The 25,812-nt window shown below is 37.3% G+C and overlaps 1 protein-coding gene across 1 annotated transcript; it reads right to left on the reverse strand.

The window, feature by feature from the left end:
- Positions 1-14,036: 14,036 nt before the first annotated feature.
- Positions 14,037-22,115, reverse strand: LOC5563997 (aquaporin-11). Its single transcript, XM_001648269.2, has 4 exons — positions 21,731-22,115; positions 21,543-21,665; positions 14,653-14,804; positions 14,037-14,592 (listed from the first exon to the last, which is right to left on the reverse strand). The coding sequence occupies exons 1-4, from the start codon at positions 21,903-21,905 to the stop codon at positions 14,257-14,259; spliced, it is 786 nt and encodes a 261-aa protein (XP_001648319.1). The 5' UTR covers positions 21,906-22,115; the 3' UTR covers positions 14,037-14,256.
- Between the last annotated feature and the right edge of the window lie 3,697 nt (positions 22,116-25,812).

Genomic DNA, 25,812 nt, shown 5'->3' on the forward strand with positions numbered 1-25,812 from the left:
TAGAATTTAATTGCTTATATACCATTCTGGAGACATTTATCGAAAGCTTTCCTCTGTCATATCACGCACCATGTAGGAAAATGTTCTGATTTTAATGCATCGGAGAGACTTCCCGCTGGCATGAACAATGGCTCGTTCTATGTTTGCGAATGACTTTGCTGCTGTTACATGTGACCCAGTTGAACCGTGACAAAGTTACGGTTCGAGCAGTTTTTTTTGCAATGAGAATTTGTACTTCATTTGAACTTTTGGGCGGTTCAATTTTTCGGCAGGGCCAAGGTCAATTTTTACAGTTCGAAGAGCATTGAGCTAAATTTCGGATACTGATGGAAGTTTTAAAACTGTCTAAAACAATATACTTACTTATCAGAGTTGCTTTTTATACCCGTTGACCCTTTTTTGAACTTTTTTAGACCCATGCCTTTGATTTGGAAGAAAAGACGTTTCTCCGCAATGCGCACTTTCTTCCAAGGGCGAAATGGATGATGTTCATACAAAAATTTAAAATTTTCCATACAAAAAGCGTTACGGAGGGGGGGAAGGGTCAAAAAGGCTGGCTCCATCCTATTACCCCGAAAGCCAATACCCCGGCTGGGTCATTACCCCGAACGCCACTACCCCGAATGAGCCATTACCCCGAATAGTATGAGATACAAAGCAGTTTCTAAAATATTTTTTTTTTTTTTAATTTCTTTATTAGTATCATTCCAAACATTACATTCATTTCTTATATCTAGGTGTTCTGTGTTATTAGACAACACTATCATCCTAATTTGGTAAAACAAATTTAAGATTTTATTAACATTTTGTTAACAACATATAACATTTCATTTGCCGTAGCAGTTCAGATTTTAAACAGGTGAGTTGATATCACCTGCTTATAAGAGAAAAAAAAACGCTTTAAATATACTTAACCTAACTTAACCTAAACATATAACGCATTAATCGTGGCAATAGAAGATTGTAACGATTTTTGCCTGAAATTATTAATGATTGTATTTGACATTTGTTCCAATGTTTCAACATTGGATATTCTATGTAACTCATTGGTACTATACCAGGGAGGAAGCCTCAGAATCATTTTCAAAATTTTATTTTGAATTCTCTGCAGAGCTTTCTTCCTGGTATTACAACAGCTAGTCCATATTGGTACAGCATACAACATGGCTGGCCTGAAAATTTGTTTGAATATCAAAAGCTTGTTCTTAAGACAAAGTTTTGATTTTCTATTAATAAGAGGATAGAGACATTTTACATATTTATTACATTTGGCTTGAATGCCCTCAATGTGATTTTTGAAAGTTAAATTCTTATCTAGCATGAGCCCTAGATACTTAACTTCATCTGACCAATTTATTGGAACCCCTCTCATCGTGACAACATGTCTACTTGAAGGTTTCAAATAAAGAGCTTTTGGTTTATGTGGGAATATTATTAGTTGAGTTTTGGAAGCATTAGGAGAAATCTTCCATTTTTGCAAGTATGAAGAAAAAATATCCAAACTTTTTTGCAATCGACTACAGATGACACGCAGGCTTCGTCCTTTGGCGGAGAGGCCTGTGTCATCCGCAAATAAAGATTTTTGACATCCCTGAAGTAGCTCAGGTAAGTCAGATGTGAAAATATTGTATAATATTGGTCCCAAAATGCTGCCTTGAGGAACACCAGCTCTTACAGGAAGTCTTTCAGATCTGGAGTTCTGATAATTAACCTGAAGTGTACGATTTGACAGATAACTTTGAATTATTCTAACAATGTATGTTGGAAAATTATAGTTTTTTAATTTTACAATCAAACCTTCATGCCAAACACTGTCGAATGCTTTTTCTATATCTAGAAGAGCAAGACCAGTAGAATAGCCTTCAGATTTGTTGGAACGGATCAAATTTGTTACACGTAAAAGTTGATGAGTGGTCGAATGTCCATGGCGGAATCCGAACTGTTCATTGGCAAAAATTGAATTTTCGTTGATGTGGGCCATCATTCTGTTCAAAATAACCTTTTCAAAAAGTTTACTGATGGAGGAAAGCAAACTGATTGGACGATAGCTAGAAGCTTCTGCAGGATTTTTGTCTAGTTTTAAAATTGGAACAACCTTAGCATTTTTCCATTTGTCAGGAAAATATGCTAATTGAAAACATTTGTTAAATATATCAACTAAAAATGATAAGCTACTTTCTGGAAGTTTCTTGATGAGGATGTAGAAAATTCCATCATCGCCAGGAGCTTTCATGTTTTTGAATTTTTTAGTAATAGTTCTCACTTCTTCCAAATCAGTCTCCCAGGCATTTTCGAAAACGTTCTCTTGATTGAGAATATTTTCGAACTCCTGAGTAACTTCATTTTCAATTGGACTAGTAAGTCCTAAATTAAAATTGTGCGCACTTTCAAACTGCATAGCAAGTTTTTGAGCTTTTTCGCAATTAGTTAGTAATAATTTGTTTTCCTCTTTCAATGCCGGTATTATTTTCAAAATTTTTGTTTCTTAATTGAGCAAAACGTTTCTTGATTTCTTTCTGCAAATCCTGCCATATAATTTTCATAGCAGGATCGCGAGTGCGTTGAAATTGCCTTCTCCTCACGTTTTTAAGACGGATCAAGAGTTTAAGATCATCGTCTATAATCACGGATTCAAATTTTACTTCACATTTTGGAATTGCAATGCTCCGGGCTTCAACAATGGAATTTGTTAAAGTTTCAAGAGCATTGTCAATATCAAGTTTAGTTTCTAAAGAACTGTTAACATCAAGATTATAGTCAACATACGTTTTATATATATTCCAGTCGGCTCGTAAATAACTGAAAGTGGAGCTGATAGGATTGAGAATCGCTTCTTGGGATATTTGAAATGTAACAGGGACATGATCAGAATCAAAATCAGCATGAGTAATCATTTGGCTACAAAGATGACTAGAGTCGGTTAAGACCAAATCAATCGTAGATGGATTTCTAGAAGAGGAAAAACATGTGGGGCTATCAGGGTATTGAATTTAGAAATATCCTGAAGAGCACTCATCAAATTATATTCTGCCGTTGGAATTACTTTGAGAATTATTCCATGACCGATGTTTGGCATTAAAGTCACCAATGACAAAAAATTTTGACTTATTGCGAGTCAATTTACGCAAGTCAGTTTGGAGCAAATTAACTTGCTGCCCAGAGCATTGAAAAAGCAAATAGGCGGCTATGAAAGTATATTTACCAAACTGTGTTTCAACAGAAACACCTAAAGTTTCAAAAACTTTAGTTTCAAATGATGAAAACAGTTGATGTTTTATACGCCTATGAATGATGATTGCAACTCCCCCACGATTGTGCTACTTTTCCCCGAATGTCGTTTCCCCGAATGTCGGTTCCCCGAACGCCATTTCCCCGAATGACCCGTTTCCTCGAATGCCATTTTCCCGAATGGCCCGTTTCCCCGAAAACTGGCTGCAGTTCAAATAGGTGCTAGAATAGTTTTCAGTGGCAGGATGGCGAATTAGAAAGAACGATAAGCAATAAAAAAGAAGGTGGTATTTGGTCATTCTCAGCTATATATATGTTACCAAAAATGCTGAGGACGGTAAAACTCGTAAGAACCGCTAATCAAATAAAGAAGGGTGCATAACAGATGACCAATACGTTCACCACCCTAACATGTAGGAAGTTATGACAAATATGAGTGCAGAAATATTTTCGGGGAAGTGGGATATTCGGGGAAACGGGATATTCGGGGAACCGGCATTCGGGGAACTGGAGTTCGGGGAAACGACATTCGGGGAACTGACATTCGGGGAAAAGTAGCACAACCCTCCCCCACATGCCCGATCAAGTCGATCATTACGATAAACAAAAAAGTTAGGATCTCTTTTGAGTTTAGATCCAGGTTTTAAATACGTTTCGGTAATAATTGCTATATGCACGTTATTAACCGTAAGAAAATTAAACAGCTCGTCCTCTTTACCATTCAGAGAACGAGCATTCCAATTTAAAATATTTAAATTATTATTTGGATCCATTAGAAAAACGTAATCCAATAACAATTTGATTTGTAAATTTTACACCTACTTGGACTGCTTCAGTCATAGTGGTGGCTTTGAACATTGCATCAATCATTAGATTCAATTGTTCAGTTAGAAAATTAAAATCAGAGGCAGACATGTCATGTGATTTCCCATTGGAATTTCCGGTAGACGAAGAAGCGGAATTACCTGTGGCGGTAGGGTTTTTTTCCATTTGAATTGAAACAAGTAGAATGGGTACCCATGGATCGAACAGGGGAGGAGTTCGAATTTCCTGCTACGATATCGGCAAAGGATTTACCGTGGGTAGATACATTCGAAATTGAAAGATTCGAACGGCTACCCGACGGATTAAAATTTGTTTGTGAATGAGCATGATTATGATCTTCCTGATGGGTATGATTCATGATCAAGCGATCGTTAACTGAAAAATGAGCATTGTTCGATACTCTACCAGGCAAATTCCGGAAACGACCGTTATCGTAACGGATATTATCTTTCATCTGCCTGGCACGAGCCTCAATGACCCTTTTGCGTGAAGGACAATTCCAAAAATTGGACTTATGGTTAGCCCCGCAATTACAGCATATGAATTTGGTGGTATCTTCCTTCACAGGACAGTCGTCCTTAGCGTGAGAAGACCCTCCGCAAATCATGCATTTAGCATCCATGCGACAATTTTTTGTACCATGACCCCACTTTTGGCACCGACGGCACTGAGTGGGGTTCTGGTAATTTCCTCCAGGTTTCTGGAAATGTTCCCATGTTACACGGACATCAAACAAAAGTTTTGCTTTTTCTAAAGCTTTAATATTATTTAGTTCTAGTTTGTTAAAGTGAACTAAATAAAATTTCTGAGAAAGCCCTTTCCGAACAATGCCAGATTGGGTTCTCTTTTTCATAATGATTACTTGGACTGGGGAAAATCCAAGTAAACCATTTATTCCATTTTTGATCTCTTCAGGAGACTTATAGTCACTTGAGAGACCTTTCAAGACAACTTTGAACAAACGTTCAGTTTTGTCGTCATAAGTAAAAAATTTGTGCTTCTTCTCTTCAAGATGTCTGATAAGAAGTTCACGATCTTTAATAGATTCCCCTAATGGAGTTCAAGATCTCCTGCCTAAATCCTCCAAATTCGGAACAACTGACCACGATAGGCGGCACTCTTTGCTTCCTCACTTGAATCAAAGAGCCTGGGCTAGAGGCTGCTTCGATTTGGTGTTCGGAAAATTTGTCTAGAGCATCGAACTGATTGCTCATTTCGATACAATTATTCATTTCACCCTTGGAAGAAACTTCGCATTCCGGGGAAACGTCCTTTCTTCCATTCTTACCATATGTAGTGACAGTTTTAAAACCCACTTTTTTGGAAGGAAGTAGTGAATTCAGAGATTCACCCTTCCTTTTGTTAGTTGTTGATACCATGTTTAGTTATTAAACGAGAAAGACGTGACCTTCGAGAGGTTTTTTCCCTAGACGGTGTCCAAGAAGAATTACCACCGCTAGCTTTCGCCAACGGGTCCAACGAAAAATCGAAGGCACGGGTCCAAACAAGGATCGTAAAGGGATCAATAGTAGAAAAAATAGTACTGAAAAGTACTGTTTAAGTAGCACTGAAAAGTACCGTTTTTAATTTTAGCACTGAAAAGTACTGTTTTATTGCTTTAGGTAGTTTTTAAGAAAACTTCCAAGAGCAGAGAGAATTCGTGTACGCACAGCACGAAGGTACGATGCGCACTGCTTCTAAAATAATTGCTCAAGCACAGTACATAGGCTAGTTTTAGCGGGTCGTCGTTGGTGCGTCATCCCCGCATTCCCTGAGTTACCTTCTCAGGGGCTCTGTTTGCAGATTTCCCCCTTGTAAAAAACAAAAAAAAAACAGTTTTGCGGGCGAAAATGCGCCTTTCATGAAAACTGGTACATAACCTTCATCCAGCCAATATACTTTTCACATGCAAAAAACACACTAAAATGTGCATAACTTTTTTGTTTCTCGATGGATTTTGTTGAAATTTTCAGAACTTCCCGAAAACTCTTCTTTTTTATGGTCCAGGAAACTGGGAATATGGTTCACGTGGTTCCGGAGTTATTCCGGATTGTCTTGGGGTACCAAAATTGGCCACATCATCAATTCAACGGATATCTCAAGATCCTGATGAGCTAGAAGGTTGGTGTCTTCGGCAAAGTTTTCAGCAGAGTAAGGGCTATCTGGCAATAATAAAATTAGTTGGGAATTTATCCACCAGGTGGCGCCAGTTACAAATTTTCTTCAATCTTCTATATCTCAAGATCCTGATGAGCTAAAAGGTTGATATCTTCGGCAAAGTTGTTCAGCAGACCAAAAGCTATCAGTGGTCACCAAAGTGCGGCCCGCGAAGAAATTTTGTACATAAGGGTGGTTTGGCCCGCAAGTTGTTTTTTCATGATGACAAGTTTTCTTTCTTAATTCCTCTACTAGCAGCTTTATTCTTAATCACAAAAAAAAATCAAATCGTAATACCTTGTTTGTTTTTTGATATTTTTGTACATATTTCTCAAATGTTCTCAAAAAAATCTTTTAGTTTTGAATCTGTGTCAATATTGATCATTGGTCATCTGTATCCGGAGATATTTCTATATTCCTTGAGGGACTGACGCGTAGCCATATCCCACGTTAATTTCTCGGGCAACACAGATTTTTTATAGAATTCAGATATTCCCTCTTCTGAACAATACATTGATGAAAAAATGAAGCAATTTAGTGCAACCGTCTTTGAGTAATGAGCATGAGGTTTCTGAAATCACGAAGAATATTTCACCGATTTGTATGATTTTTTCAGATTCGCTTTTTATTATCTGGCATAGTAGAGTCTACATTTTATTTTATTTATTTTTTGATGAATTGATCAATAACAAAATGGCCGCCGAAGACATTTTATATGAAGAATGTCGGTTCCCCAAGGAACATAGAAATATTTTTAAATCCAGATCACTAATGATTGATTAGTAATTAATTACCTTCGAAACTCTGAATTGTAATTATTAAAAATAAATTGCTTAAATTGTTTTCAAACTTTTTTTTATTGATTTCTCAGAGAATACTATGCCGATAAGCTTGTTCAAGTTTCACAATAAAAAGCTTCATCAAATCTATAAGGTTTTCAATATCTCAGAACAGCTATGAGACGCAAAATTTCAAACTTCTCAGGTTTTAGCACTGTACACAAAAACATATTCAGGTAACGGTGAAATTTTACCGTAATGTCAACAATTGGTGAAAAATCACCGTTTCGGTTAAAAATAACCATTCATTCTGTAAAATCACTTAACGAAATCATAAAGAAAAACTCGAAAATGGTCAGACTGGGAATCGAACTGGCAAACTACCGGACAGGAATCAGGCTTGCTGAGCCTACTTCCACTGCTTATTATTGGTGCGCAAAACCTGCAACAAAAGGAACTCATGCCTGTCAGAGCGGTTGTCACATGATTTCACAGAAGTTCGGTAAAAATAATGCTGTTACCGAACTGTTCGTTAGTATTTCACAAAGATACAGTAAAATTTTTTGTTTCACAGATTTTTTTTCCGGAAAAATAAGAGATTCACGGATTTTTTTCCGGTAAAATAGTAGATTTCACTGGTTTGTCGATAAAATATTAGATTTCACATATATTTTTGTTGTTTACAGTTGAATTTCGGTGATTTATTTTATAGGATACTGCGATTTATTCTAAAGCCAGGTTTGCTGCTGACAATTTCTTGGCCTATCTTGTTGCATGGAAAATCTCGGAAAAATAGCCCAAGAAAATGCTTTTTTACTTTTCGCAGTACGCAATTGAACAAATGTAAATTTAAACGGAAATGCTGTAAAACATTTCAGCAAGAAATCGGCGAGAATTTTCTTAAGCGATTCTTTTATCTTAACACTTCAGTCGTCGTACTGTTGTATTTTGTACAACACTGTTGAAAAAACCTCGCTTTTCGTTCACAACAGCAGCGTGGTGGTTCTGATGGTGGCAAACCGCGCGACGACTGGAAGGTTAAGTGTAGGTACGATGGTTATTCAAGCTTGAACAAAAGTATCATAAGGACCTCAGTTCAAAGATAGCACTGAATTAGGATGTTTGAAGTTTTATAGTTTTTGTCCATGATCATGAAAATGTTGAAGTGCCAAGAGCTATAGTAATACGAAATGGACATTTTTGAAAAGCCAATGATTCTTATTTATGGTGCGGCTCGCATCATGTTCTGAGAAAAATGATATGGCCCGCACTATAAGTTAGGCTGAGGACCACTGAGCTATACGACAGTAACAAACCTAATTGGAAATTTGTCCGCTAGGGGGCGCAAGTTTCAAATTTGCTTTAATCTTCTATATCTCAAGATCCTAATGAGCTAGAAGGTTGGTGTCTTCGGCAAAGTCTTTTAGTAGACCAAGAGCTATCTGGTAGTGTCTAGTAACAAATTTTCTTCTATCTCCTATATCACGAGATATTGATAAGCTAGAGGGTTGGTGTCTTCGACATAGTTGTTCAGCAGATCAAGAATATTTGGGCAGTTGCAAATCTTATTAAAAATTCATCCCCTAGCTTCGCAGCAATCCCCGAATATCAAAACGTTTGTTTGAAAAAGACGTTTGTGAGGAATTTTGTTTTTCGTGTGTCACTAGTAGTGACATCTAGGAAACAAAATTGGAATCAATTTTATCACTGTCAGACAGATATTAGGGCTCTGAACTGTTTCGTAAATCATTTTTTACTATTTAGGATCACCAAATTCAGAATATTGGAGAGGTTACTAGCACCATATTGCGAATGAATATTGGTTCAGTTTTCCATTTCAGATGGCCCTTGATCTATTGAACATCCAGTGTTGGTACATTGACACTCAAATCTCAACCATGAGGTTCTCCCACAAAAGCAAAATCTTTTGAGATATGCTTCGAAATACTCATGAATGATTTTTGGATGCAAAATCACTTGCTCACGCTCATGCCGTCGAAAATATTCATTCATGAAATACATTTGGTGTCTGTCAAATGTTATTGTTTACATTAGAAAGGTTCGTTATAATTCTAGCATAAAAACAAAGAATTAGGACTCTATGTGGAAACTGACTCGGTATAGTGGTTAGAACATACGCTGAGGACCTGGGATGCGACCCATCTAAGAGATAATCATTACAAATTGTAGTGACGACTTCCTTCTGAAGGGAAATAAAGCCGTTGGTTTCGAGATTAACTAGCCCATAGCTCGTTCTTCTTCTTGGCATCACGTCCTCACTAGGACAGAACCTGCTCCTCAGTTTAGTGTTCAATGAGAACTTCCACAGTTATTAACTGAGAGTTTTCTTTGCAAAAGTTGCCATTTAAGTATTTGTACATCGTGTGGCATGTACGATGATACTCTATGCCCAGAGAAGTCAAGGAAATTTCCATTACGGAAAGATCCTGGGTCTACTGGGAATCGAACTCAGAAATCTGCAGCATCTTCTTCTTCTTCTTTCTGGCGTTACGTCCCCACTGGGACAAAGCCTGCTTCTCAGCTTAGTGTTCTTATGAGCACTTCCACAGTTATTAACTGAGAGCTTACTATGCCAATGACCATTTTTGCATGCGTATATCGTGTGGCAGGTACGAAGATACTCTATGCCCAGGGAAGTCGAGAAAATTTCCAACCCGAAAAGATCCTCGACCGGTGGGATTCGAACCCACGACCCTCAGCTTGGTCTTGCTGAATAGCTGCGCGTTTACCGCTACGGCTATCTGGGCCCCAATCTGCAGCATGGTTTTGCTTTATAGATGCGGACTCTAACCATTCGGCGAAGGAAGGCTCCACCAAAAAATCTCGAAAATAAAATATAAGGCTTTGAGCGAAAAAAGCATATAAAACAAATTGATGATCCAACTCATGAATTGTGGCTGTTGAGCTGCGCAAGTTACGAATCAAGCGTGAAAAATCTCGAACATAAAATATGAGAATTTAAAATTTTCGCCACGCTGTGAACAATTTTGCCGAAGACAAACTGGAGTCACCCAACATTGATCTGCTTGTTAACTTTTGATACACAAAATTGAAGATAATTTGTTACTAACGCCACTTAGCGGATACATTCCCAATAAGATTTGTTGCTCCCAGATAGCCCTTGATCTGCTGAACAACTGTGCCAAAGATACCAACCTTCTAGCTCATCAGGATCTTGAGATATAGAAGATTGAAGAAAAATTGGTGTGGGCTTCGTGGCCTTGCGGTTAGCGGCGTCAGTCGACTAGGCGTATTGTGCCACGGGGTGTGGGTTCGATTCCCGCTCCAGTCGGTGAAAACTTTTCGTCAAACGAAAAAAATCATCACTGGGCTACTGAGTGTTTCGTGTTGTCCATTGCCTAATGTTAGTGATCGTTCAGTCTGTGCAGCCTATGTGCTGAAGACGTTGTAAATTGTCTTTTTTTTGTCTTTTTTTTTTTTAATTGTGACTAGCGTAACCAAGCGGATAAATTTCCAATTAGGATTATTACTGCCGGATAGCTCTTAGTCTACTGAACAACTTTGCCCAAGACACAAACCTTCTAGCTCATCAGGATCTTGAGATATAGAAGATTGAAGAAAAATTGTAACTGGCGCCACCTTGCGGAGAAATTCTCAACTAATTTTGTTATTATCAGATAGCCCTTAGTCTGCTGAACAACTTTGCCGAAGATATCAACCATCTAGCTCATCAGGATCTTGAGATATAGAAAATCGAAGAAAATTTGTAACTAGCGTCACCTAGCGAATAAATTCCTAATTGAGATAATTACTGCCAGATAGTTTTTGGTCTGATGAACAACTTTGCCGAAGACACCAACCTTCTAGCTCATCAGGATCTTGAGAGATAGAAGATTGAAGAAAATTTGTTACCAGTGCCACCTAGCGAATAAATTCTCAATTAAGATTGTAACTGCCAGATAGCTCTGGGTCTGCTTAACAACTTCACCGAAGACAGCCTATGTGCTGAAGACGTTGTAAATTGTCTTTTTTTTTTAAATTGTGACTAGCGTAACCAAGCGGATAAATTTCCAATTAGGATTATTACTGCCGGATAGCTCTTAGTCTACTGAACAACTTTGCCCAAGACACAAACCTTCTAGCTCATCAGGATCTTGAGATATAGAAGATTGAAGAAAAATTTTAACTGGCGCCACCTTGTTATTGTCAGACAGCCCTTAGTCTGCTGAACATCAACCATCTGGCTCATCAGGATCTTGAGATATAGATGATTGAAGAAAATTGTTACTAGCGCCACTTCTTCTTCTTTCTGGCGTTACGTCCCAACTGGGACAAAGCCTGTTTCTCAGATTAATGTAATAATCAGTAATGGCAGTCGTACCTGCCCTGGGAATCGAGAAAATTTCTTTTACGAAAAGATCCTCGACCAGTGGGATTCGAACCCACGATTCTCAGCATGGTCATGCTGAATAGCTGCGAGTTTACCGCTACGGCTATCTGGGCCCCGCACCTACCTACCTACCTAGCGCCACCTAGTGGAGAAATTCTCAGCTAATTTTGTTATTGCCAGATAGCCCTTAGTCTGATTAACAACTTTGCCGAAGACACCAACCTTCTAGCTCATCTGGGTTTTGAGATATCCGTTGAATGGACGATGTGGCCAATTTTGGTACCTCAAGACAATCCGGAATAACTCCGGAACCACGTGAACCATATTCTCAAGTTTTCTGGACCATAAATTAGAAGAGTTTTTCGGTAAGTTCTGAAAATTTCAACAAAATCCATCGAGAATTAAAAAAGTTATGCTCATTTTACAGTGATACCTCCATGAGTCGATGTTCCATGACTCGATATCGACTCATGGAACCATACTAAAAACAGAATTTCATGGTTACTATGATGGTCCCTAGAAGCCACTTTCCAAAGGATTGCTGTTCCATGACTCGATATTTCCATGAGTCGATGGTCCCTTCAATATCGACTCATGGAGGTTTCACTGTAGTGTATTTTTGCATATGAAAAGTATGTTGGCTGGATGAAGGTTAATAAAGCGTAAAATTCGTCGGTAAAATGTTCATCATATATTTTCCTTCTTTATATGTCAGCTATTCTTTCGAAATATCTTGTTGGCAACTATCTTCTTCTCATTCTTTCTGAGACAGTGTCTGTTTATGGGCTCAAGTGGGCACTTTCCAGCGAGCTTTTGCCCCACACTAGATTCGAACTCTTGCCTCACCGGTGGGGCAAAAGTTCGTTTAAGACAATCAATTTTGAAATTGTCATAACTAAAAATGGGTAAATATTATGACACAAGTATGTTTAGCAAAATTATAGCCAATATGTTGAAGGTTCACTGTAGAGTATTTTTTTTAACTGCTATTGTTTTTCTGGAAACTTTGATTATACCACTAAGGTCGAACTTTTGCTCCACCATACTCTAATGGGATTTGTGAATAGGCCCAAAAAATCATGGCACACACGCAATTTGTTTTATGCCAAACGTCCATAATGCCTAACATTCTTATGCCTAACGTCCTTATGCCTAACGTATTTATGCCTGATGAGATATACTTACCACATGGATACCAAACGCATGATTTGCGGAGGTTCTTCTCACGCTAAGGACGTCTGTCCTGTGAAGGAAGATACCAAAAAGTTTGTATACGCCAATTGTGGGAGCAACCATTAGTCTAACTTTTGGGATTGCCCTTTGCGTAAACAAATAGTCGAGGCTTGTAACAGGCAGATTAACGGTAACGTTTTTCGTCCCCGGAATGGCAGAATCTCCAACAATGCTCATTTTTCAGTTACCGATCGCTCCCGTCGGGTAGCCGTTCGAATATTATTTAGTTATCTAAATTTTTGAAAATAATTATTTATCAAAATTATCTAATATTTTCAAAATAATAGCCAATTTTGTCAATGAAAGAGGAGAATTGCGAAAAAGCTCAAAAACTTGCTAGCCAGTTTGGAAGCGTTAACTATTTTAATTTGGTACTTATTAGGGTAGGTGTACCAGTTATGGCCATAGTGGTTCCCTATTTCGCCATACGTGATAATTCAATTGTTTTCAAATTTTTAATATTTTTGCGCGTGTAAGTAGTAAGATATCAATTATAACTTGAGATTGAACCATTCAAAAAAGTTTAAAATTGGACATTTTGCTAAATTTGTCATATGGCGAAATAGGGAACCACTATAGCCATAACTGGTACGCTTTCCCTAGTTCAATTTATAATCAAGCTACTCAGGATGTTGAAAGCATTCTCAATCAAGGATATTATTAAAAAATTCAAAAATATGAATACCCCTGGCGATAATGAAGTTTTTACATCCTCATCAAAAAAATTTCAGAGAGTAGTTTGTCTTTCTTGGTTGATATATTTAACATATGTTTTCAGTTGGACTATTTTCCTGACAAATGGAAAAATGCCAAAGTTGTACCAATTTTGAAAGCTGCATAAGCTTCCAGCTATCGTCGTAGCTTTCCTCCTACAGTAAACTTACTGCAAGGTCATTTTGAACAGAATGATGGCCCACATCAACGAAAAATCAATTTCAGCCAATGAACAGTTCGGATTCCGACAAAGGCAGTCGACCACTCACCAACTTTTAAGTGTAATAAATTTGATACGTTCCAACAAATCTGAAGGCTGTTCTACTGATTTTGGCCTTCTAGACATTAAACTTTCCAAAATACATTGTAAGAATATTGCTAAGTTATATAAAAAATCGTACACTTCTGGTCAATTATCAGAACTCCAAGACTTCCTCTAAGAGCTAGTGTTCCTCAAGGATTAATTGGAAGCGATTTATTTCTCTTATAGGCAGGTGAAATCAACTCATTTGTGAAAATTCTGAACTTCTACAGCAAATGAAATATTATATGTTGCTATCAAAATGTTAATAAAGGATTAATTTAGTTTTATAACTTTAAGATGATAGTGTTGCCCATCGCAGAACACCTAGATATAAGTGATGAATGATATATTTGAAACAATACTAATAAAGAAATAAAAAAGAAACTAAAAAAAACTTTCGGATACCAAATTGAACAGATGGTGGTTTGAACTTGTTTCAATCTAATTTATTCGAGGTTCGACAAATATTGATACCTGGAGATGAGTAATTTCCAGTATCCGGTTATTCATGGACGGAAATGCACATGCAATTAAGGGTTAACAATAAATAAAATGTTTCGTTCGAGTATTTTCACATATTCTGACTAGAATAATTTTGAGTCGAATTTTAAAGTGCTGCCTTTCGTGCAGCACTACAAAGCCTTCTATTCGGCCTTAGCCTTATCGGCGAGGAACATATTACGGAAGGAAGCGGTCTTGAACAGTGGAACCGATAGCACAGCTCCCGCACACGATCCAATCCAGTAGACGATGATGTGCTCCAGGGCTGAATTTCCAGCACAGCCCCATTTCAGTGCGGTGGCCAACACTGGATTGAAATATCCACCAGAGTAGTTGAATGCGGCCACGACCAAGCTGGTTCCGATGAAAGAATCAATGAACGCACCGAACTTGGCATCCTTTTCCGAAATGACCTTGGAGGCCAAGCGACAGCACAGAGTGGCGAATCCCTCGATGAACGCTCCCAAGTACAAATTGACCTAAAATATGAATGCTTTAAATAGTAATGTGACTTAAGGTACCATAGTTTTTGAAAATACCTTCAAATCTGCAGCGCATTCTTCAAACGCCCTGCCCTCGTGGGTTTCAGCCATCTCAAGCCACCAATACAGCTGGACGTAGCGATACACGCAGCATCCACCCATCAGCTGGGCCCAAATCTTCAAGGCAGCTTCTTTGAAGCTTACTTCTCCTGTAATAAAGAAAAGTTTCTAGTAAGTTAAGTGTATTATGCAGGGAAGGAAGTAAAACTATAATAAGGGAGGAGATTAACAAAATCAATAGGTGGCCTAATTACTGCTCACTAGACGGGAAGCAAGAAAACCTTTGCATCGTACAATCATTGATAAACTCCATAAGATCATAGCATTACATAGAATAGTTTGGACCTGAGGAATAGTTTAGACCGGCGATTGGAAAGTTCAGAGCCCACCGGCTGACGAATAGCGTCTGCCTCCGACTGATTGTTTCACCGCCTCCAAGAACAGTACCAAATGTTGGCAAAATCTGTATGTCCAAGGAAGTTCAGAAAGTTTTCAATTTCATGGAATCCTTGACGGAAAATTGAAAGTGACTGTTTTCATGTCAGTCATTACCACTAGACTGAGAAAGCTGCAATATTATTAGTATGTTCAACTTTATAAGTGATTTATTATTCAATCAAAATTTATACCCTTTTCCAGACCAGTTTACTTTTGACAGTCTTGACCAAAACAAGAACAAACTGAAAAACTCAACAGTCAATGATTTCCTTATGAAAACATCAAAAGACAGTGAATCTACTTTAAGTTTTTGTTTTTTTTTTTCCACAAAGTTTTGAAATAAAGATTTCCGAGGTATCTTAACAGAACTTGCAGCAAAACTGGTAGCAGATCTGTCCCTAAAAAGTCTCTATTTTTTACGGAATGTCTCTAAAGTCTGTATTTTAACAAAAAAAAAAGGTCTCTAAAGTTAAATTTTTTTCTCAGGTTCCACGAGAAAGAGCCTTAGTATTTCTACTAGTGTTTCCTATAAAGATATCTTGCATACTTTTAAGAACTTCTTCAGAGATCCCTCCAGAAATTCCTCTTCAGATTCCTTTACTTATTCTCCAAGGAAATCTTCCAGTTGTTTTTTCGAGGGATGCTTAGAGGAATAATTGATTAATTTGCTACAGGGAAACCTTAGACTGTTCAGCCATTTCTACAAGGACTATGGTGAAAGTAATTAAAGTAATCAGTGAAACCTCCAGATATTTGTTGACTAACTCTTTCATGGATTGCCCCAGTTGTTACTTTAGGAGATTTTCCAAAAATTCTTACAAGAGTTTTTTTTTTCCAAGAAAATCAAGTACGGTTCATTTCAGAGTTTTTGAAGGATTTTGTTCAGGAATTTTCTCTGGAAGATCTACAAGAATTTCAACGCCAATTTCTCTAGTTATCCTTTCTGGCATTTTCGTTTCGTTTCCTACTATTACCCAGGAATTGAAGTAGTAATTCAAGGTTTAATTCTGCATTTCTACCAAATATTTTTTCATGTAACATCTTACTGGGTTTTCGTAATATTTATTTGGGATTTCACACCGGATAATATTTCTGTAATCATATCAATCATTCCTGCGTCCGATAATTTTAGTTTTATTAGTTTATTTCTATAGTATAGCAACTAGCAATTTGGTTAGGAAATCCTACAAGATTTCCTCGAGAGTCTAGAACTTCTTACACACAACCTTGTGGGAGTTAATCAAGGGCTACTCTAGAACTCATCAGGATTCATCAGATGTTACCTTAGGGTATTTTTTTTAAATTCATCCCGAATTAAATGAAAAAAATCTGAATTAATTTCTGAAAAAAATCATGTAATTTTCTTAGAGATGCCCCTGAAAAAGTTTCAAGGAAGAATTCATGAAGGAAAGAAATCTTGAACTTGAATCTTGACAGCTTTGTGAAATTCCTGGAAAATGCCTGGAGAAAATACTGGTTGAAGTCTTACAAATGTTCTAAACGAGAATCTTGGAGGAAGTTTTAATATAAAGGATGGTAGAATCATTAGATAAATTCTGGGATAACTTGAGACTTTCTTGAAGAAAACTGATAGAACTTTGGAGGAATTCCTGATGAAATTTCTGAGGTTATTTCTGTAATTTTCCTTAGTAGATTTCCTCAATTTATTGTTGAATGATTCCTTAGAAAGCCAATAAAAATCACAAAATGATCTTTTGAAGAAATATTTGGAGGAAAATATTTGGGCAAATACTTCTACTTGAATCAATTCCTGGAGGAAATAATGTAGAAATACGAACAGTAATACGATTAATTCCCAAAATAGTATCTTCAAAAAATTCTTAGAAAAATGTCTTGTAAGAATAACAATCTTATCTCCTGGTTCCTATTCTTTTTTTTTATTTTGTTATCTTGGTTCAGATTGGTCCCTTTTTGATCTCTCTTTTGATTCTTGTCTGTTTTTTTAAGGTCTCTTTTTTCAGACAAGAGGTCTTCAAAGTTAATATTTTCAAGACACTTAGTCACTACCCAGACAACCAGAAATTGCATGAAAGCTCATGTTGCAACTCGTTTATTCATACTAATTATATCAAACTCGCTAAACACCGTTGATAAACTCGTCAGATTGATGAGCTTCTTCTTCTTTTCTGAGTTCATTTGTACATTTTGTTTCGTCCCGTACACTCAAACAAAGTAAGTCGAATCAATCCGTAGCAGCTGTCAAATCGACAATTGTTATCATAAGTTAAGTCTCATAAGATCACAAGTTAGTTCGGTAGAATATTTATACACTCGCATTGTATGTTATTATTAATCACATATTATATGCACGCATATCGCCTCCACTTTTGTACGTAGAAGGCCTTTTCGCGACATCTTATAAGTGAAATGTTGCACATACAAAGCCTCCAGGTGATTTTGTTATACGTACATTTTGGTTGTCTGGGTACCAGCCCTGTTAAGGAAGAAACTAATAATTTCTGTACTTTCGTGAATCGCAAGTCATTGGCAGATATGTTGAAAACTGATATCAACTCAATTGGAATTGTAATTCATAGCAATGATGTAAACTGGATATCATAGAATCTAGAAACTACTTAACACTTCAGTCGTCGCGCTGTTGTATTTTGTACAACACTAGTGAATCAAGCTCGCTTTTCGTTCACAACAGCAGCGTGGTGGTTTTGACGGTGGAAAACCGCGCGACGACTGGAAGGTTAACAAGCTAAATATTCTTGGTAAATGGTTCAACGTGCATAAACTCTATCAAATATGGATGCAACAATTCTGCAAGTATTTTTTTTGTGTTTGCGACAAGAATTCTTTCAGAATTTCTCCAAAATATTCTATCATTTTTTCGGGGCCCAGGTAGCCGTAACGGTTAACACGCAGCTATTCAGCAAGATCAAACCGAGTTTCGTGGGTTTAGGATTTAAACCTGTTGAGCCTGTTGAGGATCTTTTCATAAAGGAAATTTTCTCGACTTCCCTGGGCATAAAGTCTTCGTACCTTACACCCGCAGACAAATGCAAAACTGAACAAAGTAAGCTCTCGATTATTAACTGTAGAAGTGCGCATAAGAACAGCTGAGAAGTAGGATTTGCCACCTTTGGGACGTAACGCCAGAAAGAAGAAGAGATGAAAAAATACTCTATTTTTGATGAACCACGGAAAATATAAGAATTCATCAAGGACTATATTGCAGAAATGATCAGGACCATTTAACAAAGAATTTCTACAAAGTGTGCCTCGGAAGTTCTGTAGGAATTGCTCAGCAGATCGTCAATAGTTTCTTCCTTGAGAATGCCTGGAGAAATCAAGAGCATCATCAGCCATAGCCAACTAGTGCTGTGTATAACAAACGAGCTTTGTTTCAGATGCGTATACTCAGTACACGATGCTACCGGTCTTGTTTTAACGATTCCTTAGGTATTTCTTCCATGAATTCTGTAATTTGTCAAGAAATACTGTCAAAATGCTGATGGCAATTCATCCAAGAACATCTACATCTGGCTTTAAAAATTCTGTAGTAATGATGTCACTTCATATTGAATCATGGGTAGGACAACCCTTTGACTGTCCTACCCAGGTTTTTTTGTGCGTAGGCCATGTCCTACCTATCCTACCCACTTTCCGCGCCACTGCTTAGTACTTATCTATACAAAGATAGATTACACAGCAAACGGAATCTCAAAACGACTACGTTTTGATCGCTGGGCGACACTAAAGGGCGAATACGAAATTATTGCGACACATTCAATAAGGCATAACTTTTCTACCATTGGTTAAAAATCAATCAAATTTTGCACACTTTCTCATTGATGTGTATTGTTTACATGCTGTCAAACTCGAAGTTGTGGTTTTCGATTCAACGAAAATGGCGGTGAACCAATCCGAGTCGAGAGAATAAATTCTTCCCAAACACCTGGAATTTCCTGACCTGTCGCACCGGCAGTTGGAAAAATGTTGAACATTCACCATTCAACCGTCTCCAGAGTGTTGAAGCGGTTCCAGGAGCGGTTGACGTTGAACCACGGCAAAGGAGCTGGAAGAAAACCGGGACCGGAGAACAAAAAGACGGAGGGAAAGGTGAAGCGGATGATTAAAGCAAATCCCAACGTCTCAAACCGTGATTTGGCTAAAAAGATCGGCATGTCGCAGAGCAACGTCCAGAATGCAAAGAAGAGAGCTGGACTACATACATACAAGGTACAGAACTTCCCAAACCGCGATGATTCCAAAATTCGGTCACATATTCGGTAAATGAAAAAAAAACAATATTTCTGTTGCTTCGTCTTCTTTCTGGCATTACGTTCCCACTGGGACAGAGCCTGCTTCTCAGCTTAGTGTTCTTATGAGCACCTACACAGTTATTAACTGAGAGCTTGCTGTGCCAATGACCATTTTTGCATGCGTATATCGTGTGGCAAGTACGATGATACTTTATGCCCTGGGAAGTCGAGAAAATTTCCAACCCGAAAAGATCCTCGACCGGTGGGATTCGAACCCACAACCGTCAGCTTGGTCTTGCTGAATAGCTGCGCGTTTACCGTCACGGCTATCTGTTGCTTATCCCATACAAAGTATTTGGCAATTTCGGGCTTATTAATTGCTACTTTCACATTTTTCATTGTGTTACACTTAGGAAAACTAATTGTTTAAACAAATTCAAATTAGAATCTGTAAGAGTTATATTAACAACAATATTATGGCTAATTATGAGCACATAAAACAGTTGAATATAATCTTATAGAAAAATATCTAAATAATGATTTTGCCCGGAAATAACAATGAAATAGGCAAAACTTTTTAACGATTCAATATAAATTTTAATTTTAGAAGTGTACATCAAAAACACCGTCTATTATCGAAAGAAGGGAAAATTTGTGATTGAGATATTTTTTCCAGCATATCTCGAAAAGAGATCAAATATTGGCAAGTTCTAAAATAATTATCATTATAATAGCATGCCTTGCAAAAATTGATAAAACAGGAAAATATAAAAATGGTTAACATTTAGCATTACTAAATAATGAAATTTAAAACAGTATATGTATGAAGAACAGCCTAATTTGAAAAGAAGGCAAAATTTATGATTAAACAAACAGATGATCGAACCCCAAAAATTATTGCGGAATAATAAAACGAAATTACATCAACAATTGCGTTCAGATTCATCAAAATGTGTACTCTAACTCGATACCTCCCTAACTCGAAATTTCCTTCAATATCGAGTTATAGAGAGTTGACTGTAGCACCATCAAATATGGCCAACCGATAATAATTCATAAATGGTCACAAGGGAAAACATTTTCTGATGACCTTTTCAACATGGATGGAACATGTTCGCAATATTCAATAGGGCGATATTCAAAACTGAAAAAGCAAAAGAAAGCGCCATGGTTCATGAACAAAATACAAAAAGTTTTGTATTCACATTACGATTGATTTCTAATCACTACTTTTTCGATCCAGTTTCCTGATTGCTTGTAATTCAAATGTTTCATTATTTTCCATAGGTGTTGACAGTTTTCGACTACCATTCTTCCATGCGCTTGTGCTGGAAAATTGAGAAATTTGAGAATCCAGCGTAGCGCGATCAGTGAGTGGAATAAAATTATCAGTGTCTGTACTTTTTGCAGCTAGCGCCAACTGTTAGCGTTTAAGAACGAAAAAACAGTCGTTACCCTATTGTTGAAGTCACGTGATATTCATTACATTTGACAGCAATATTTCAAGTACGTTTTCCCAAAACCATTACAAAACACTTGTTCCAGTTTGATGAACATCGACCCTCTGTTCAATGACTCGATATGGTCGGTGTTAAGACCGACTGGACCAAGTGATTTTTAGTGGTTTCAGAAAAATGTATCCCAGGCATTCAAAATATAAAAATATTGATGATATTTGCTGTAATAATAGAACTTATCTATTTAATGATACATCTGTTTCAAAATAACATCGAAAAAATCAAAACTGATGGAGTCCTTGACGTATCTTTAGAACGCCAAAATATCATCTAGTCCGGTCTGTCTGAAAACCGACCATATTTCCATGAGTCGATGGTAACTTAATTTCCGACTTATGAACGTTTGACTGTAAAAGCAATGCTGAGCTACTCGAATACAAATATTCAAAAGCGCTCACTATTTTCTTCAATTCACGTCACAAACAATTCGCGAAACGTGATTGATTAGCATAGCCATGCGTCCGGTCTAGCTACTCTACAATATTCTCTCACTCACAGAACAACAGAATCGCGCTCTCTCGTTGACCACAACCGTAGACTTAGTTATTTGTTTCGAAACATCGTTCTCAAATTAGAATCCAAGTTTACCCTAGAAGATCAAAATGTCACTTCTTGGTTGAGATATAAATTGTATCACATTTAGAATCAAGCTCTATGAAGGATCTTCCTGAAATGGTTTATTATGCAACTAATAACCAACCTTGCACAATCTGCTCCATATACGTGTAGGGACAAGCAGTGGCATTACCCCACTGAAGTCCCCACCATATCGTCAACGTGAACAGGAACACCGCATAGGTCGCCACACCAAAGTTATCGGCAACTGGAAATAAGTCGTTCATCAACACCTTAACATGCAGTTGCCAATCAAATTCACAGCTATCCTACCAATAATCAGTTCGAAGCAACATCCACATAGTTCCGCGGCGGCGATGGCCTCAAAAATGAGCTCCTTCACAAGGCCTTCTTTGGACAATTTATCATTCACTCGGCGAGCAACTGCCGCGATCGCGCTGGTCAACGCAATGAAAAACACACTGTAGCCAAGCTGTTCAATAGCCATTGTAGAGCAATTCAAAAATCCACCGGAATTTTCGATAAAACCGATAAAACTTCCCAAAAAGATTCGCGAATCGAGTTGAAAAATCGCGATTAGCTTTGCGATCGAGCAACACTGGGAGTAAAAATAACTCGCAGCCAAAAGTCGCGATCGCCGTGTGATCGCGCCGCGGCTTGCTGTGATGTAGTCCTATCCTATAGTCTGAATGGCACTGGCACGATATATGGGGACAGCATTTTTAAGAGCGTCATTCTAATGATCTCGCTTTTGGGGTGTATGGATAATCTATGTAGTCTCTCACAGTTGCTCTCTGACATTCCTCAAACAATTTTGAATGAGCGTTAGGCGTATCCCAGCATGTGTGTAATGTTTTTATGTTGATTTTTTCATTTAGTAGAGAGAGGAATGATCTATCACTGAACTAAAGGGGGAAGCAATCACGTGCTTTGTTTGCTTTTTTTTTTTTTTTTTTAAATTTCTTTATTAGTATCATTCCAAACATTACATTCATTTCTTATATCTAGGTGTTCTGTGTTATAAGGCAACACTATCATCCTAATTTGGTGAAACAAATTTAAGATTTAATTAACATTTTGTTAATAACATATTACATTTCATTTGCCGTAGCAGTTCAGTTTTTTTTTTACAGCTGAGTTGATTCCACCTGCTTATAAGAGAAAAAAACGTTTTTAATATACTTAACCTAACTTAACCTAAACATATAACGCATTAATCGTGGCAATAGAAGATTGTAACGATTTTTGCCTGAAATTATTAATGATTGTATTTGACATTTGTTCCAATGTTTCAACATTGGATATTCTATGTAACTCATTGGTACTATACCAGGGAGGAAGCCTCAGAATCATTTTCAAAATTTTATTTTGAATTCTCTGCAGAGCTTTCTTCCTGGTATTACAACAGCTAGTCCAAATTGGTACAGCATACAACATGGCTGGCCTGAAAATTTGTTTGAATATCAAAAGCTTGTTCTTAAGACAAAGTTTTGATTTTCTATTAATAAGAGGATAGAGACATTTTACATATTTATTACATTTGGCTTGAATGCCCTCAATGTGATTTTTGAAAGTTAAATTCTTATCTAGCATGAGCCCTAGATACTTAACTTCATCTGACCAATTAATTGGAACACCTCTCATCGTGACAACATGTCTACTTGAAGGTTTCAAATAAAGAGCTTTTGGTTTATGTGGGAATATTATTAGTTGAGTTTTGGAAGCATTAGGGGAAATCTTCCATTTTTGCAAGTATGAAGAAAAAATATCCAAACTTTTTTGCAATCGACTACAGATGACACGCAGGCTTCGTCCTTTGGCGGAGAGGCCTGTGTCATCCGCAAATAAAGATTTTTGACATCCCTGAGGTAGCTCAGGTAAGTCAGATGTGAAAATATTGTATAATATTGGTCCCAAAATGCTTCCTTGAGGAACACCAGCTCTTACAGGAAGTCTTTCAGATCTGGAGTTCTGATAATTAACCTGAAGTGTACGATTTGACAGATAACTTTGAATTATTCTAACAATGTATGTTGGAAAATTAAAGTTTTTTAATTTTACAATCAAACCTTCATGCCAAACACTGTCGAATGCTTTTTCTATGTCTAGAAGAGCAAGACCAGTAGAATAGCCTTCAGATTTGTTGGAACGGATCAAATTTGTTACACGCAAAAGTTGATGAGTGGTCGAATGTCCATGGCGGAATCCGAACTGTTCATTGGCAAAAATTGAATTTTCGTTGATGTGGGCCATCATTCTGTTCAAAATAACCTTTTCAAAAAGTTTACTGATGGAGGAAAGCAAACTGATTGGACGATAGCTAGAAGCTTCTGCAGGATTTTTGTCTGGTTTTAAAATTGGAACAACCTTAGCATTTTTCCATTTGTCAGGAAAATATGCTAATTGAAAACATTTGTTAAATATATCAACTAAAAATGATAAGCTACTTTCTGGAAGTTTCTTGATGAGGATGTAGAAAATTCCATCATCGCCAGGAGCTTTCATGTTTTTGAATTTTTTAATAATAGTTCTCACTTCTTCCAAATCAGTCTCCCAGGCATTTTCGAAAACGTTCTCTTGATTGAGAATATTTTCGAACTCCTGAGTAACTTCATTTTCAATTGGACTAGTAAGTCCTAAATTAAAATTGTGCGCACTTTCAAACTGCATAGCAAGTTTTTGATTTCTTTTTGCAAATCCTGCCATATAATTTTCATTGCAGGATCGCGAGTGCGTTGAAATTGCCTTCTCCTCACGTTTTTAAGACGGATCAAGAGTTTAAGATCATCGTCTATAATCACGGATTCAAATTTTACTTCACATTTTGGAATTGCAATGCTCCGGGCTTCAACAATGGAATTTGTTAAAGTTTCAAGAGCATTGTCAATATCACGTTTAGTTTCTAAAGAAATGTTAACATCAAGATTAGAGTCAACATACGTTTTATATATATTCCAGTCGGCTCGTAAATAATTGAAAGTGGAGCTGATAGGATTTAGAATCGCTTCTTGGGATATTTGAAATGTAACAGGGACATGATCAGAATCAAAATCAGCATGAGTAATCAGTTGGCTACAAAGATGACTAGAGTCGGTTAAGACCAAATCAATCGTAGATGGATTTCTAGAAGAGGAAAAACATGTGGGGCTATCAGGGTATTGAATTGAGAAATATCCTGAAGAGCACTCATCAAATAAAATTCTGCCGTTGGAATTACTTTGAGAATTATTCCATGACCGATGTTTGGCATTAAAGTCACCAATGACAAAAAATTTTGACTTATTGCGAGTCAATTTTCGCAAGTCAGTTTGGAGCAAATTAACTTGCTGCCCAGAGCATTGAAAAGGCAAATAGGCAGCTATGAAAGTATATTTACCAAACTGTGTTTCAACAGAAACACCTAAAGTTTCAAAAACTTTAGTTTCAAATGATGAAAACAGTTGATGTTTTATTCGCCTATGAATGATGATTGCAACTCCCCCACATGCCCCATCAAGTCGATCATTACGATAAACAAAAAAGTTAGGATCTCTTTTGAGTTTAGATCCAGGTTTTAAATACGTTTCGGTAATAATTGCTATATGCACGTTATTAACCATAAGAAAATTAAACAGCTCGTCCTCTTTACCATTCAGAGAACGAGCATTCCAATTTAAAATATTTAAATTATTATTTGGATCCATTAGAAAAACGTAATCCAATAACAATTTGATTTGTAAATTTTACACCTACTTGGACTGCTTCAGTCATAGTGGTGGCTTTGAACATTGCATCAATCATTAGATTCAATTGTTCAGTTAGAAAATTAAAATCAGAGGCAGACATGTCATGTGATTTCCCATTGGAATTTCCGGTAGACGAAGAAGCGGGGTAGGAGTTACCTGTGGCGGTAGGGTTTTTTCCATTTGATTTGAAACAAGTAGAATGGGTACCCATGGATCGAACAGGGGAGGAGTTCGAATTTCCTGCTACGATATCGGCAAAGGATTTACCGTGGGTAGATACATTCGAAATTGAAAGATTCGAACGGCTACCCGACGGATTAAAATTTGTTTGTGAATGAGCATGATTATGATCTTCCTGATGGGTATGATTCATGATCAAGCGATCGTTAACTGAAAAATGAGCATTGTTCGATACTCTACCATGCAAATTCCGGAAACGACCGTTATCGTAACGGATATAATCTTTCATCTGCCTGGCACGAGCCTCAATGACCCTTTTGCGTGAAGGACAATTCCAAAAATTGGACTTATGGTTAGCCCCGCAATTACAGCATATGAATTTGGTGGTATCTTCCTTCACTGGACAGTCGTCCTTAGCGTGAGAAGAACCTCCGCAAATCATGCATTTAGCATCCATGCGACAATTTTTTGTACCATGACCCCACTTTT

This window comes from Aedes aegypti, chromosome 3 (genome assembly GCF_002204515.2).
Source record: "Aedes aegypti strain LVP_AGWG chromosome 3, AaegL5.0 Primary Assembly, whole genome shotgun sequence".
Lineage (NCBI taxonomy): Eukaryota > Metazoa > Arthropoda > Insecta > Diptera > Culicidae > Aedes > Aedes aegypti.

What these genes read in the sequence shown, in the direction of transcription:
- LOC5563997 (XM_001648269.2), bottom strand. Translation starts at nt 21,905, where the DNA reads ATGGCTATTGAACAGCTTGGCTACAGTGTGTTTTTCATTGCGTTGACC. An exon ending in TTGCTTCGAACTGATTATTG is followed by an intron (nt 21,666 to 21,730) that starts GTAGGATAGCTG and finishes ACTTATTTCCAG; the next exon opens with TTGCCGATAACTTTGGTGTG. An exon ending in AATGCGCTGCAGATTTGAAG is followed by an intron (nt 14,593 to 14,652) that starts GTATTTTCAAAA and finishes TTCATATTTTAG; the next exon opens with GTCAATTTGTACTTGGGAGC.